Source organism: Lepidochelys kempii, chromosome 12 (assembly GCF_965140285.1).
Source record: "Lepidochelys kempii isolate rLepKem1 chromosome 12, rLepKem1.hap1, whole genome shotgun sequence".
NCBI classification, from domain to species: Eukaryota; Metazoa; Chordata; order Testudines; family Cheloniidae; genus Lepidochelys; species Lepidochelys kempii.
Genome location: NC_136391.1, coordinates 10,711,253 through 10,727,464, shown reverse-complemented (window position 1 = coordinate 10,727,464; position 16,212 = coordinate 10,711,253). Strand labels below are relative to the sequence as shown.

The 16,212-nt window shown below is 40.6% G+C and overlaps 1 protein-coding gene across 1 annotated transcript in view; it reads left to right on the top strand.

The window, feature by feature from the left end:
* Nucleotides 1–16,212, top strand: part of SMPD3 (sphingomyelin phosphodiesterase 3) — a 175,669-nt gene that overhangs the window by 121,488 nt on the left and 37,969 nt on the right. Inside the window, exon 3 of the mRNA XM_073307569.1 lies at nucleotides 10,798–10,873. Within this exon, the coding sequence (XP_073163670.1) occupies nucleotides 10,798–10,873 (76 nt within the window). The remainder of the gene's footprint in view (nucleotides 1–10,797; nucleotides 10,874–16,212) is intronic.

Here is a 16,212-nt window from a genome sequence, read left to right as displayed (position 1 = left end):
TAGAACTGGTGGACGTTTTTCCATTGCAGCTGTTTTTCAATAGAAAATTTAGTTTTGACTAAAAGAAATTTTTATGAAAAAAAGACTGCTTTCTGCAGAAAATTTAGACTTCTAATCAAAGAGCAGAACAACCAAAAAATTTTAACTGAAAATTTCCAGACAAAACTCAACAACTTAATTTGGACATGTTGAAATACTTTTTTAGACATTTCTGGTCAAAATGATGTGGTTCACCATTTGTAAATCAAAATATTTTGACTTGTTTCAACCTTAAATCAATTCCAGTATAGGAGAATTCTTTCCTGCAATATATTTTAAGTGCTTTTTCTAATCTAGTTTAGATATTCCAAGCAATAGGATTTCCACCACTTTTCTTGGAGATTATTCCAGTCTAATTGATCTATGAGGAAGATTTTTCCTGATATGCAATCTAAATGTTCTCTTCTGGTAGTTTCATCCCCTTATGCTTAATTATACCTCTCAATAATCCCTCTGCATTATTGGTTTTTACAGGAATTGTAGATGGCCATCGTGTCACCCCTTAAATATAGCTTGGTGATGGAATGTGTATATAGCCCTTCACTCATTCTTCATAAGTGAATCCCTCCAACCCAGCAATCATTTTGTTGTTCTTATCCTTGCCAATATGTTTGTACCATTCTGGTTCTTAGGTGCCCAAAGCAAATTCAGTATTGTATTCGATTTATGGTCTTGCCTCTTGACTGCGAGTTGAAAAGATAGGTTGTAACTTCAGCATCCTGCAAGATTTCTGAACCCAATCCTGAAAGTGAAGTCTTCAATTAAGTATATAAATAGCTCTGCCTAGTCACAAGAGCTGAGATAGCATCAGGAGAAGCAATTACTTGAAAAAGAGAAAAGGAGAAACTGAAGGGAGAAGGTAGAACACATCTCTTAACAATAGGAATTAGGGTTTGTCTACTGGGAAGAAATTGCTCAGATATGCTGGTCAATTTCCCTGGCTTAGACATGTCCCTTAGAAAATGTTTTGCCATGGGAAATCGTTGAGGCACTTTTGATAGAAGTATTCATTAGGTGATTTGTTGAAAAAAATTGAGAGATTACTATAATGGAATATTCTTACTCCAATCACGGGGATAAACTAGATACTCCAGTTTTTTCCCTTTACTACGTGTGTTGTCTCTCAATATGTATCTATCTCTATTAGCTTTTATATAGAGATAGATATATAGCTTTTATATATAGATATACAGACTCTCTCTCCCTCTCTCAGTAGCTCTGTCTATAACATATAGTTCAAACTCACATTCTGTGTTCTTCTTGAGATTTCTCAGCATTCCCTTGCATTTGAGCCACGTTGACGGAATCTTATTAGGAGGATTTTCCTGTAGTGGTAGCCTACTGTGCTTTATATATTATAAAGTCCTATTTATGTGTCATGCTCCTGTTCTTAATCTGGGATGCTTTATTTCCATGGAAAATAATAACACCATTGAGTCTACTTATATATCAGAATGGAAAGCCCCTGTTTGAGTAGTTTGTTTGAGCAGCAGTGCTCCTAAACACAATGTTTGTCGTTAAGGAGAGAGAATTATTGCTGTAATCTCATACCACTATGCTTGTCAGCTTGAGCTAGTCTTACCTCACAGTATTAAGGTAACTGTCTGGAGTTTTGCCATGATGTTAGGCAAATTTATCATGGAGTTCTATCATTTGGAGGTAAATCTTCAAATTAACTCGTCACTATGACAGCTTGTGTTTTGTTACTCATTATAAAGACAAATTTAGAATCTGAATAGCAGCCAAACCCTATAAAATGAACGATTTTTCTCACCCTAACAGAGGGTGCTGGATGTATACTGCATCGCACAATTCTGTCTTTTGGAGAGATTTGTGGCATTACATTGTTTTCTCCCCTTTTCCAGCTTGGGGTTTGTAGCGAGGCGGTCACCCCGCTCTGGCCCTGAAAGGGTTAAAACAGCCCTGGGAAAGGACTGCCCCGGTGAACCAATAGGGTAGGCTGATTGGGGAAGCAGCCACAGTTTGGGCCACACCCCAATCAGGCCACAACTGGCCCTGTATAAGGGCTCAGGGAGGAGCTGGGGGACACTCTCTCTCTAGCTCTTGAGAGAGATGGACCTGGCTGCCTGGGAGAAAAGGGTACCTAGAGTGGAGCAGGGCTGGGGAAAGGCCAGAGGAGCTCCAGCCTGGCAAGTCCCCAGGCTGAGGCTTTGTTAAAAGCCTATGCACATACTGGGGCTGGGAGGTGCAGCCCAGAGATAGGCAGAGGCACCAGGTCCAAACCTCCTCGCCAATGATGAGTTTACAGATTGCAGTCTGCCCCGGTGAGTGGGGGCTAGATGATGACTGGCAGTAGCCACTGAGATGAGGTGGGGATAGAGGGTTGGGGGTTCCCTTGGGAGGGGAGACCCAGACTGTGGGGTACTGCAATGGGCAGAACTCTGAGGTAAAGGGGACCGGAGTCTGGGCGAGACACTTGCCTGCAGATGGCGCTCCATATGCTGGAAAGCTAATTCCCAGGATGACCAGCAGGAGGCACCACACCTGTGAGTCGTCACTTCGCTACAGTGCTTTTCGGAAATCAGTTTTTAATTGCATGTGGGTATTGTGAAAGAACAAGAATTTGTATATTAATTTAATAGTAGCATGGAGATAAGTGATGCCAACAGTCCCTGCTCAGGAGCTACAGTGCTTATTGGTGAGCAAAGAGTTTACCATTCCCCCCCAACCTATGCTAGCACATTTCAATATGGGTTTAAAATGTGTGTACCTGTTTCCAACCTTTCTTATGTCGGCACCTAAAAGATACAAAGATGTGATAGAATTTGACTGTTATTTTGCAAGTAATATCTTGGGGACTTCTATGTATCCCCCTGGGAGGCAGGATATCAATGTTCTCCAGCTCAGTATGACAGTCATGCCAGGATATGGTAACTCCAAGTGACGCTCGATCAAAGAGCAGCTCAGAAAAATCTCACTATGACCAGTCATGTGATGAAATGAAAGTGGCTCCCTTAGCTCTGGCACTCAAATAACTGTTGCTGTTAGCAAGCATTGTGGATTTTTTGTTGCTGATAATGAGTATCTGTTTTGTCACAAGCTTTATTGGCTTGATTTCATTTATGGGAAGGAAAGAGGTAAGTCACTAGGGAATGAGTGTCTTATTCTATTAGGCCCAGAGTCAGTGCTAGGGTATTTTGGGGGAGTAGTGTAAGAAAAGAAGGAATCCCCTTTGTAGAGCTTTTTATTGATTTCAGTCTCCTGTGAATCAAAATGAAAGAGTACCAGAGCTGTTCACTGATTTTATAGTTCACAAGTGGAGGTCCAATGTAAACAAGGAGCAACAGAGACTTATGCTTGTTTCCTAATAGAATTGCCTCCTAAACCCTTTTTGAAATAAAAAGATCTTTTCAGAGCCTTACTAGCTGAGTAACTAACAAGCTTCAGATTTCCAACAGTGTAACAGAGATCAGAATCTGTCCTTGGATCTTTCCATACCTGTCTTAATGTTTGATTAATGGGTGTGCATTTATATCTTGTTTTACCTTTGCAGATGTACTATGAACTGAAACATGTTTTGTATGTTGCAGTATAATACTGAGAGGTACTAATTTTGCATTTGTCAATGTATAATTATATATGCAGGTCACTTTATTCAATCACATACACATTCTCTCAATTTTAATTCAGCTTTAGATAACATCAGAGTTTAGCAGGATGCTATGTATGGCCGTTATAAATTAGCTCCTCTTGCTGTGGTTTATCTAACCGAAAATGGTTTGGAATCTTTAAAGGCATATTTTAATATTAGTTTCTTGGAATTTTCCCTAGTAGATACAGTTTGAGAAGGAATCTATAACTCATACAGATACACTTCAGAAATGTCCACATGAGCAATATTGAGCCTGATACTGCAATGGGATTTTGAATTTGCAAGGGAATCTGTTTTAGGCACTTCTTCACAATCCCATGCCATTATAACAGGAAACTCAGTAGAAGGATGCAATGGCAGGTGACAATAAATTATGCATTTTAAGCTAGGTTTTGCCTTTAGGTACATTCCAGAGCAAGGGTTGGTGTGAAAATGGCACCACCACAGGAGTGTAGCCCTGAGAGGCATTGTGTACCTCAGGCACCCTTCTGCAATGCAGTTCCTGTGGTCCTCTGAGCTGGTGCTGAGGCAGAAGTAATCTGTTACAGGCCTGTAGAGCACAGCATGCTCCCTTCTCCTGTCTTGCCAGCTTCACGGTGGGGAGCATCAGAAATGGAACCCTGGTCTCATCCCCACACCTGGAATCACAATCTGGGCAGTTCTAATGCAACTAGAGTTAAGGGTCTTCCTCTCCCAGATTGCCCTGTGTGGCTGTATTAGACCCAGCCATAGCATAACCTGTGATATAGTTTTCCAAAACTGCCTAATTTGGGGTTCTTACTCTTGCATTGATCAGAGCAAGATTTTTCCTTTAAGTTCATATGTGGTATAAAATATTCTCTGTAACAAGGTAGAAAAGGAGACTGAAAGGCCATTCCTGAGATTATTAATACCAAACATTTGTTTTAGTGGGCGTACCCAGGATATTTCCTTGTGATAGTGGTCATATTTGACACTTACGACCCTTCAACCTAAAACATGCCAAAGCACTTTAAAAACTATTGCATAAATGCTGCATCCCTTACTATGTGAATTGTCCACTGACTCTGATTGTGGTGCTTTTGGATGTGGTCTGCAATCACACTGTGCAGACCATACTATTTTGTTTTGTAATCTAGGCTCTTGGGGTCCCACATCCCCATCCTTATGCACAGTCAGTGTATCTCATTTTACTAGTAGTCCCATTGAATAGACTACAAATTTTCAAAGGAAAGGTGGGAAGATTGGGCCCTGGGTGCCAGTAAACAGGATTTATGTGAACTTCAGCCTGTGGACTATCTGACATTTTTGGAAAACACTATCTAGGATAATGCCTCATGGGACAGTCTTCTAGATTATCTGTTATGGCACTGACCTTCTAGCACCAACAATGCAGTTCAGGTAAAGTGAATACCTATTTGAGTGATTTTGAATTGGGTTGCCCTAGTATAATTGCTATTTTCTGTACAAAAGTGGATTAGAGAGCACCTTCTGTGTTTGGCAGCAAGAACCAGAAACATACACTTATTTCTTGTCCCAGACTTGAGCAATCTGCTGGTCAAATATTGACCATATGACTGAGTTCTGTGAAGGTGGAAACTCCTTCCAAAGCTAAACTAACACACCAAGATCTGTGTTGCAGGGACAGTGAATGCTCTGGGTTGTTTTCCCACTGTCCTGCCTGCAGAGCTGTCCAGATAGCGTTCTCACAATATAATATAGCCATTAAAATGGAGCACTCTCAGGGGAGTCGCAGTATTCAGCAAAACAATGCACTGCTTACGTACGGAATTATAGGGTTAGTAATATTGTGGAGGTCCAGTAGCTATCATGGCTGTCCATACTTCAGTGCTTTTTCATTTACAGAACAAATAGATATGTAATCAAATTTTACTTATTATTTAGTTTATTTTTGTTTTTTTGTTTTTTGGTTTTTTTTCTGTACTGGGCTAGAGGTTGCAAGGATTTTGTTTTCAATTTGTAACCACGGATCTTTTCTTCCATCATGACTGCTTACAGGGACCCTGCCCAGTAGTTTAGGGTAATGGTGCCACTCAGTGAAACAGAAAAATCAGCTCCCTGTTACAAAATGGCAGAATTTTAGGTTTTGGGAACGGGCTATTCAGCAAGCACTCGAACATTGATACTTTCCATGGAAATATTGGCCATGTTAACTTTTTGGCTGTTACTTGTTACTATTTTTTTGGAAACTTCAAAAACATTTAGAGAGGTCCCTTCCATTTCTGTTCATACACATATTATTCACACACATACATATTATATTCATACATATACTTCGTGTTTCTGTGTGAGATATGTGTATAAAATAAATTTGATATATAATGTAAATACAATTACATGTACATACATACATCGTAGCTGTGCTTCTCAGATCAATTACAAAGGTAATGTGGCATAAGTGATTCCATTCTAACGGGCCTTTTCAGCTGGCTATAAAACTTACGCAGACTGACCTTTCAGACTGAAACTTTCCACATTTGGTCACAGCCTGAAAGTGAAAATGGTTCAGACAGTTTTAGACACCGAGGTGTAAAGTGTACACTCTTGCCACAATAAAGAACAGTTTTGCAACTGCTGTTTTTCCTTTTGCAGAGTGGAGTGGGAGGCTTGTCTCTCCTCAGATGTGGGAGAAATGTGTAATTTGCCAGAAACTCTAGAGGTGTAGATGTCCTTTTTGGTAGTCGAGTGAAAAATCTCATTTCACTTGGCTGCAGGTAGATGGCTTGAAAAATATATATTGCGCCCTGGTTTGTGTTATAGGATAGAGGCTTGTTGTTTTTAAAGTAAAACAATCCCACAGTGTTGTACTGGGGCTGCACCTACTGCATAAGAGACTCATTTAATGTGCATGTGGAAAATGGTGTGTATGTAATGAGGCAGCCTGCAGAAACAACCGCAGCAAGACTCTTGCAAGAGTCAGTGGCATCCAGCCAGGATTCCCTGATATCCCTGTGGGTCTGCAAGGATCTATTGGCTTTGGAGTAAAGCTGAGTTAATTCCAAATCTCCCCTATCCTTGTTCCCCTTCCACTTCCATGAAGAACACAAAGTAAAGTCTGAACACTGAATTTCTCTACCGCTGTGCAAGTGTAATCCATCAAGGGCAATGAGAGTAGTTTCTATAGGAATTTATATATTATTATATTAAAATGCCTTTAATAGACACTTTCCATAGAGCCACCTATAGGCTCAGCATAGCATCTCTATAGAAAAGCATCACTTAGCTGGAAATGATCTTTACCATTCATACACAGTTAATAACTCTAATGAGCTTCAAAAGTCCAGTTGGAAAACTGGTTAAAAGATGAGTGAGAAAGCTAGGGCCAGAACAATGTAAGATTTTTATTATGTGCTTTCTTTTTCCAGATGGAAAAATAATGAACATTGACAGGAAATTATCAAGCATAAATGACCTGTAAATTCACTGCCTGCAAAGCCTGTAAAATTAATGGGATATTTCTCGGACAGTTGGAGAACCTGAAAATCCAAACAAATGGACAAAACTCTACCCATCTTAAAACTAGGTTACATTTTTATTTAAGGTTGTCAGATGACATTTACGGCGGCTTCATCAAGTCCAGTGATACAGGAGTCATCAGCAAAGCTATGGAGTTTTTTTTTTGTTGTTTTTTTTTTTGAGGCTCAGATAAAACTTTCCCTTCCAGGCATTTTCTTTGATAGACATACTGTATTACTGTACTGTTTTAAATCCTGAGTAGGAAAATCAAGCACCTGCAGCAGCTTCTCTGTTCCATCCATCTAGAGCCAAATCCTGATCTCATTTAAGTCAGTGGGAGTTTTGGCATTGATTTCAATGGGGCCAGAACATATTCTGTACACATGCTCCACCCTTATTCAGTTTAAAAAAAAAAATCCGCCTGAAGTCTGTGTCTATCAAGTGATTTTCATGATGTTTTCTTGTGTTGTTGTGCTCTGTCGTAAGTTCTAGGCAAGCGGACCTTCCTCCGAATTTTGCTCTTTAGAAATCTGGTAGAGGGTTGGTTTGATGTGCACGCGGTATCTGTGCCCTCAGTCTATAAAGCATAGCTGGTAGGTTTCATTTTAATCTTGTCATTGGTGACTATTTCCCCATTAAGAGCTAAGTTATGTCTGCTGACCACATGCCGTCACTGGGGTTTTACAGAGATGCACCACCCTATGGGGAGAAGTTCTCAGACTCCTAGGAGGAGTGTCCACATTACTGTACTCTTTTAAGGAGCTTAGCATACTTCCCCATCTTTGGGTACAGCTGGCCAGTACTTTGGGGGAACAAGCCATGACTCCATCTACACTCATTGAGGGTCCAGGGCTCCCACAAGAACTAGCCAATGACCAGACCTTGTGCTTCAATGAAGGCAGCAACTGCAAATCTGCCTGACCCTTACACAGACGATATAAAGCATGGGGAAGTTCCTTACTTCATAGATTCTAAGGCCAGAAGGGATTATTATGATCATCTAGTCTGGTCTCCTGTACAACATAGGCAATAGAATTCCCCCAAAATAATACCTAGAGCAGGTCTTTTAGAAAAACATCCAATCTTGATTTTAAAATGGTCAGTGATGGAGAATCCACCATGACCCCTGATGGATTGTTTCCATGGTTAATTACTTTCACAGTTAAAAATGTACACCTTTTTTCCAGTCTGAATTTGTCTAGCTTCAGGTTCCAGCCACTGTCTCTCATTATACCTTTTCCTGCTAGATGGAAGAGGCCATTATTAAATAGTTTTCCCCACGTAGGCACTTACAGACTGTAATCAAAACCCCTTAACCTTCTCCTTTTTACACTAAATAGACTGAGGTTTTTGAGGCTGTCACTGCAAGGCAGGTTTTCTAATCCTTTAATCATTCTCATGGCTCTTTTCTGAACCCTCTCCAATTTATCAATATCATTCTTGAATTGTGGGTACCAGACCGGGACACAGTATTCAAGCAGTGGTCACACCAGTGCCAAATACAGAGGTAAAATAACTTCTCTACTCCTACTAGAGAATCCCCTGTTTATGCATCCCAGGATCGCATTGTCTCTTCCAGTAACAGTCTCACTGGGTGCTCATGTTCAGCTGATTATCTACCCCTCAAATGTTTTTCAGAGTCACTGCTTCCCATGATACAGTCCCCCATCCTGTGAGTATGGCCTACATTTTTTGTTCCTAAATTTAGCCATGTTTAAAAACTCATATTATTTGCTTGCACGCAGTTTACCATGTGATCCAGATTACTCTGAATAAATGACCGGTCCTATTCATTTACCACTCCCCCAATTTTTGTGTCATCTGCAAACTTTATCTGTGATTTTATATTTTCTTCCAGATCACTGATAAAATTGTTAAATAATGTATGGCTAAGAACTGGTCGTTTGGGAACCCACTGGAAACACATCCACTTGAGGCTGATTCCCAGTTTTTAATCCATTTGTGTGTGCCATGTTCATTTTACATCATTCTAGTTTTTAATTGAATTGTCATGCGGTACCAATTCAGTACCTTGCAGATGTCTTAAGTATATTATATCAACACTATTACTTTTACAACCAAACTTGTAATCTCATGAAAAAAAGATATCAGATTAATTTGACAGGATTTATTTTCCATAAACTTATGTTGTTTTGCATTAATTATGTTATTCTCCTTTAGTTCTTTATTAATTGAGTCTTGTAACAGCCTCTCCATTATCTTGCTTGTGATCAAGGACAGGCTGGCAGGCCTATATTTAGCTGGCTCATTCCATTTTCCCTTTTTAAAAAATTAGCACAACATTAGCTTTCTTGCAGTCTTCTGGAACTTTTCCAGTGCATCAAGAATTATTGGAAATCAGCATTAATGGTCCAGCAAGCTCCTCATCCAACTCTTTTGAAACTCTTGGATGCAGGTTACCTAGACATCCTGATTTTAAAATGTCTATCTTTTGTAGCTGATGTTTAACATCCTCCCAAGATGCCAGTGGAATGGAAAGTATGTTATCACCATCTGAGGAGACTATGTCATCTGTCTTTCCCCAAATACAGAACAGAAATATTTATTGAGCACTTCTGCCTGTTCTGCATTATTACTGATAATTCTAGCATTTCCACCTAGTAATTGACCAATAACATTGTCAGGATTCTTTATGTTCCTAATATATTTTTAAATCTTCTCTTTATTATCCTTCTTTATTCACCACTATTATTTGGTGGCTGAATAAGGCTGAGGCAGATCTAGTGTTAAATAAGATGAAAAGACTAAAGCACAACTTAGTTCTAGTGCCTGTGTGTCCTCCAACAGGTTTGTCTTACAGATCTACAGTCTAACGTGTGTGGGGGAGAGACGGAGTACATTACACTGTAGCAAAATGGGCTTCCGAAACCCCCTCTACATTTACTGGGGAAGTAAACACTTGTAAGGAAGAATCCCCTAGCTGTGTTTTAGAGGGTGTGGAATGCCCTAGTTGGGGGGGAATCTAGAAGAGCGAGGAAAAAATTACGTTTTCCCTGCTCTGGTTGACAGGTACAGAGGCTGCTGTTATGAAAATCTGCAGGAGGAAAATGTAAATGTCTAATTGAAACACAAAGCAAAATTCTCCAACACCCTTACTCCCTCTCCCCCAACAACAAAAATAGAGAAAATAATGGGAAAACATAGTGAAATAGAGAAAACAGTGTATAATTTTGTTTTTCAAAGCCTCCTTCCCTTTTTCTGAATTCCAGTTTTCTGTAAATGTCTAGATTTTTGTGTGTGTGGAGACTGCTAATTAGTCTCATGGTGCTTCTCAGTGGGGCTTTAATCCTGCACCCGCCAGAAGGGGCTGGGAGGATTGGGGCTGGGAAGTTGTTTGCAGGCAGATAACCAGTGAGATGTGAATGGGCAGGAGAGAGTAACAGGGAATGCTTTGCAGTTTGAAGTAGCAGTGGACGGAGAAGTTAGGCAGTGAACAGACAGGGAAAGTAGGACTTCTATTAAGGCAAAATCTCCTGTGGTTTTTGCTTCTCTTAGATCCATGTAAATGCTTAAAGTGGTATTGGATGAGAGAGGGAAGGAGTATTTTCAGGGGTGTAACTCAAGAGCTTCTGTTGAACAACTGAAATCTTACATGCTGCACAAGACAGAGGGCCTTGACCATAGTAGTGACATGTTCATTAACAGCCTTCTTTCTTCCTTTCTCTTAGGTGCAAGTGGGAAATACACCTCAGGACCAAAGAATTGTGGGATACATTTCTTGCACTCATTTGCAAGCTCTGGCAGGTATTGTCTGGATTTCCTTTTCTGAGTGTTGTTCTCATTGTGTTTCTAGTTCTGTGCCAGAAGTTTCTCTAATCAAGTGCAAGAGCAGTACATCTTTCCCCATTCTGCATTTGTAACAATGTCATGCAAGTAGCAAGGGAATGGAAAGAGAGAATAAGATATCTGTAAAAGCCACACATCATAGATTCTTCAGCCACTTCTTGAAACACAAACAAAAGTTGCACACCAGTAAAGATTTTAGTGATGGTATGTTGGGACCTGAACCTGTGCAGCACTGAGTACCCGCTACATTCTGTTGGCTTAAAAATCAAGGGTGCTCAGCACCATGCAGGATCAGGCCGATAAGTATCAAAGTAACTCCCAGGCATTAGGTACAATGGAGAAATAAACCATTTCTTTTCTGAAGCATCCGTTGGTGATCCAAAACTGTCACTATTTTTATATATTACGCTGCAACTCACACTGCTGCACCAAGAAGAAGAATAAAATAAAATTGTCGATGACAGTACCATAATTGGTCAGGAATTTTCCATCAAAATGTTTGAGACAGAAAATACAATTTTCGCAAAATTGCAACATTCTCATGGGAAAATGGAAATTATTTCAGTTTTCTGTTGGGAAAATCTAAAGAAAATATTTAGTTAGGGTCAGATTAACCCAAATCAAAACACATTTCTGATCAGGCAGACACATTAATGTTCCTGGCCTGTAGAGGACAATAGCAGCATGAAGACAGCAGACCCCTATGGGAAACTGGGGGCAATGAGACTCCTGAATTCAGCAGCTCAGGGAGGACACAGATTACTGTCAAACCAAGTCTACACAAAATATTTTGATTCCCCAATGAAATTTTTTCTGAATTCTCCAGTCCATGAAAAATTTTGAATTTCTCATCCCAAAACTTGGGGATAAAACCAAAAACTTTGAAATACCAAGTTTCTGACCTGCTTCTATAAAGATATTTCCCAGAATCCAAAGGAACAGTGTTTTCTGAGACTCATTCTAACGCACCAGAAAATCATAATAAAAGTTTATAAATAGAATAACTTCCTGCACCCTGAAAAACCATGCTAAGTAAAGCCGATCCATCATCACGCAGAGCAGTTCAAGTAGAAATCAAAAAGTTGGAAGAAGCCCAGATTCTCTGCCTGATTTTTGCTTGCCATCTCCAACATAAATTGTTAATAAGTTTATGCTCTGTTTAGAAAATATTACTGGTCCTATTTTAAAAACGTTTTCCATTTCTTCAGCTGCTACCATATATAGTGCTTGCTATGTTATATGCATTGTTTCATGAAATACTTTCCAACATCATGTAAAACAGACTACATAAAATACAATAAAAAGCCCAGCAGTGGCTCGGAGACTACGAATTGTATATGTTTTTGAACTCTTTTAAAAAAAGAATGGGGAAGATGTTATTTATCAGTAGATTTCTCAGCTCTTCTTAGTGTATGTATATCATTGTGGATCCCACTGTAGGTACATATGCCCCTTATGTACATGAGACCAAAGTCTTGATTAGCAGTATGTGTTGGGGCTGTGCATGTGCCCTGCGTCTCGTTAAGCTCTTTCTGTACAGCGAGACAGAACCTGGTAGCGGTCTGACGAACTAACCTTTACCACCCACTGAGTCTTTCTGAAATTATTTGAAACGTTCAGAACTTTTCTGATCCATTGATAAAGAACCACCACAAACAAAATCAAGCCATGTGGTAGAGCCGGGTAAAATTCTCTTTTTTTTTTCCTTCAAACAATGCAGATTTGGATAACCAAATTATTTAAAAAGAAAAGGAGTACTTGTGGCACCTTAGAGACTAACCAATTTATTTGAGCATAAGCTTTCGTGAGCTACAGCTCACTTCATCGGATGCATACTGTTCACAAAAGCTTATGCTCAAATAAATTGGTTAGTCTCTAAGGTGCCACAAGTACTCCTTTTCTTTTTGCGAATACAGACTAACACGGCTGTCACTCTGAAACCAAATTATTTAAAGAATTTGTGAATATTGGCTAATTGTTTCAGTTGAAAAACCATTTACAATTAAAAAAGAGAGTCAAAATGTTTGACATTTTCAAAATAAAATGTTCCAACTTCAATTCAAAATGACATTTAATTTCAAAATTACCTTTGTTTATTTTTTAATTAGAGGTAGAAAAGCTTGAAATTTAAATAAAACATTGTTTTGGATTGAAAGAATTTTTTTCCAAATGTTTTTGGACTTATCAGCTAACCAAAAAATGTCTACCATCTGGACTGAATGTTGAATGTAGACCGACTTGTATGCCCCCAGTCGGTACAGAGCACCTGAACATGGCAGATTCAACACCTGCGGACTTTAAGCCCTGCTCTTCTTGCAAAGGATTAATTCTCCTGTAAAATGGATACAGCAGATGCCTCTTCTGTTTAGGAGAGACCCATATACTGGAGAGGTGCTTGGTATGCTAGTCATTCTCATTGAGCATGCACAGTTGAAGTTTCATCTACTAAAGCAATCTCTGAAGATTTGGGAGGAGACGGCAAAACTCAGATACCAGATAAACAGACCCTCTTGAGTGCCCCAATGAACAAAGATGCCACACCTCAGACCAGCATAGAAAAGAAAATGCCCAGAAAAGACCCAGTGCTCATACTGATACCAGCACTGATGTAGAAACCAATGCCTCTGGTATGAAGAGAGGCCATCCTGAGCACAGGAGCAGAGACTCCAGGTGAACTCAATGTCTTTCTACAGGGACAGACCACATACTTTCTGGGAAGAAAATCACTAAGCCCCTCATGGCATAAAACCCAGTGGTAAAGAGCAGCCTACCAGCACAGCACAGAGTGAAAGCTCCCCAGCACAGACCATGGTACTGGCAACACATCCTTTGATGTCAACAGCTGAACCAAGGCCACCTGAGATGCTCCTGAAAAAACTGAAAGTGGCTTTGGTGCTGGACACCTTCCAACGTCAGTGTAGACTTTGGTACAGAGAGCACCATATGCCTTAGTGTTGTCCATAGAGGAGATGTACTCCTTTTCACTACCAGAGCACACATTGTCACTTTCCTCAAAGTGGAGAACCCTCTCCTGTTAGATCCATGGAGATATCCTAGAAAAGGCAGCTGTCTCTTGTTACAGGGCTCAGCCATTGTCACATCAGGAATGGTACGGTATCAGATAAGCCATACATATCCATTCAACATACCTCTGTTTCCCTGTTGGGCTTACTGGGATCTACCCTCATATTCTTCTGCAAGCCAATCTCTGTTGCATTCGAGGAAGAAGAAAAGATTACACTCCCTGGTGGCATCCCTCGCCAGACCATTGACAACAGACAGCAAGGAGTACCACGAGGAACCAGACCTCAGTCCAGAGTATCATCATCATCCTAATTCACCACCTAATGACCTTTCTTCATCTTCTGATGAAGCTGTGCCATCAGCACAGGTACTGGCACTGTACTTTGTCATTTCAAGAACTTGTCATGACAATTGCACAAACCCTAGAAATAGAGACAATGATGATGCAAGAAAAGTCTTATGAGGTATTTGAAATATTGACAACTTCTGGCCTGGCCAGAATTGTCCTCTCTATAAATGAAGGGTTTCTCAATCCTGCTAAGGCTCTTGGGCAAATACCTGCCATGATACCACCCATAGTGAAAAGAGTGGGCGATGGGGTGGATCACTTGATGGTTACCTGTTATGTTCATTCCCTCTAGGGCACCTGACATTGGCCACTGTCGGAAGATAGGATACTGGGCTAGATGGACCTTTGGTCTGACCCAGTATGGCCATTCTTATGAGTGGAACAGAGGTGCCAAGTCCCTTTAAAAAGGGTTTGAGTGCATGACTGACTTTCAGAAGCAGCCTTATCCCATTGGGCACCGTCTGTCATAACACTGGATAGTTGGGTGCTAGAGATCATCACCAATAGCTACCCTCTTCAGTTCTACTCTTCCACCCTATTCACCCACCCACCTTTCTCATCCTTGTTCGGGAACTCTTCTTGCAAAAGTCTGTTACAGGCAGAAGTCGCCTGGTTGTTTCATCAAGGAGCCATAGAGGAAGTACCACTAGAATTCAGGGGAGGAAGCTTCTACTCCTGGTAATTCCTTATCCTAAAGAAGAAACGACATCTTTGTCCCTTTCTGGACCTGAGGAGACTGAACAAATACATGTGCAAGCTCAGCTTCAGTTACACAGTTATGCTTGGTTTTCTCACAGCTGACAGAGTCAAGGTTCCTCAAGGGCCTCCTATGTACCTATCCAACTATGAGAGACCTGACTCCGATGTAGGATCTCAACATTGTCCTCAAGAAACTCAGGGAGCTTCTGTTCAAGCCACTTTTAGATTGTTCAAAATATCACCTTACCCTCAGGATGGACTTTCTATTTGCTATCACCTTAGTATGGAAAGTCAGCAAACTCCAAGCCTTTACAGACAGACATTCTTTCATAGGGACAAGGTGGTATTGAGACCACACCATAAGTTCATCTCTAAAGTGGTCTTGGAGTTTCACCTAAAACAGTCCATCAACCTGCCAGTCATCTTCCTGAAAACTCACTCGATGCTGGAAGAGAAGAAGCTACATAAGTTGGACGTTTCAAGAGTCATGCTCTTACCTTACCAAGACCAAGTCCTTAGAATCCAGTTAATGTAATAAATGAAACAGTCGTTGAATAAATGATTTTGATAAAGAACAGTTGCTTACCCTACAGTAAGAGTGGTTCTTTGAACATAAGAACAGCCATACTGGGTCTATCTAGCCCAGTATCCTGTCTTCCCACAGTGGCCAATGCCAGGTGCCCCAGAGGGAGTGAACAGAACAGATAATCATGAAGTAATCCATCTCCTGTCGCCAATTTCCAGCTTCTGGCAAACAGCGGCTAGAGACACCATCCCTGTCCATCCCGGCTACTAGCCATTGATGGACCTAAATGTTGAGATGTTGTAGTTAGCCTATACAGCTACAGCGAGACCTATGTTGTCTCCCCATCTCTTGGTAGCCATGTCAGTCTCATCCAAAGGCCAGGCCTCTTGTGACAGAGAATCTAAGTGGATCATGCAGTGTAATTCCACCTGCTGCCAGACAGTTGCTCCCTCTAAACGTCAAGGCATACTCCCCGGGGGCACAGGCAGCGCCTTCCGCCTGCTTTAGACACATGATCTGCAACATGGAGCAACTCACTGATCTTTTTGCCCTTGACATGGCAGCTAGAGCTGATGCTGAGTTTGAGAGAGCCGTTCTGCAATTGTTATTTGACTGATGCAGCTGAAACACCTCTTTCCCACCATCTAGTGAGATCCAAACTGACACATACTTGAAGGAAAAAAAAATAAGTTACTGTGG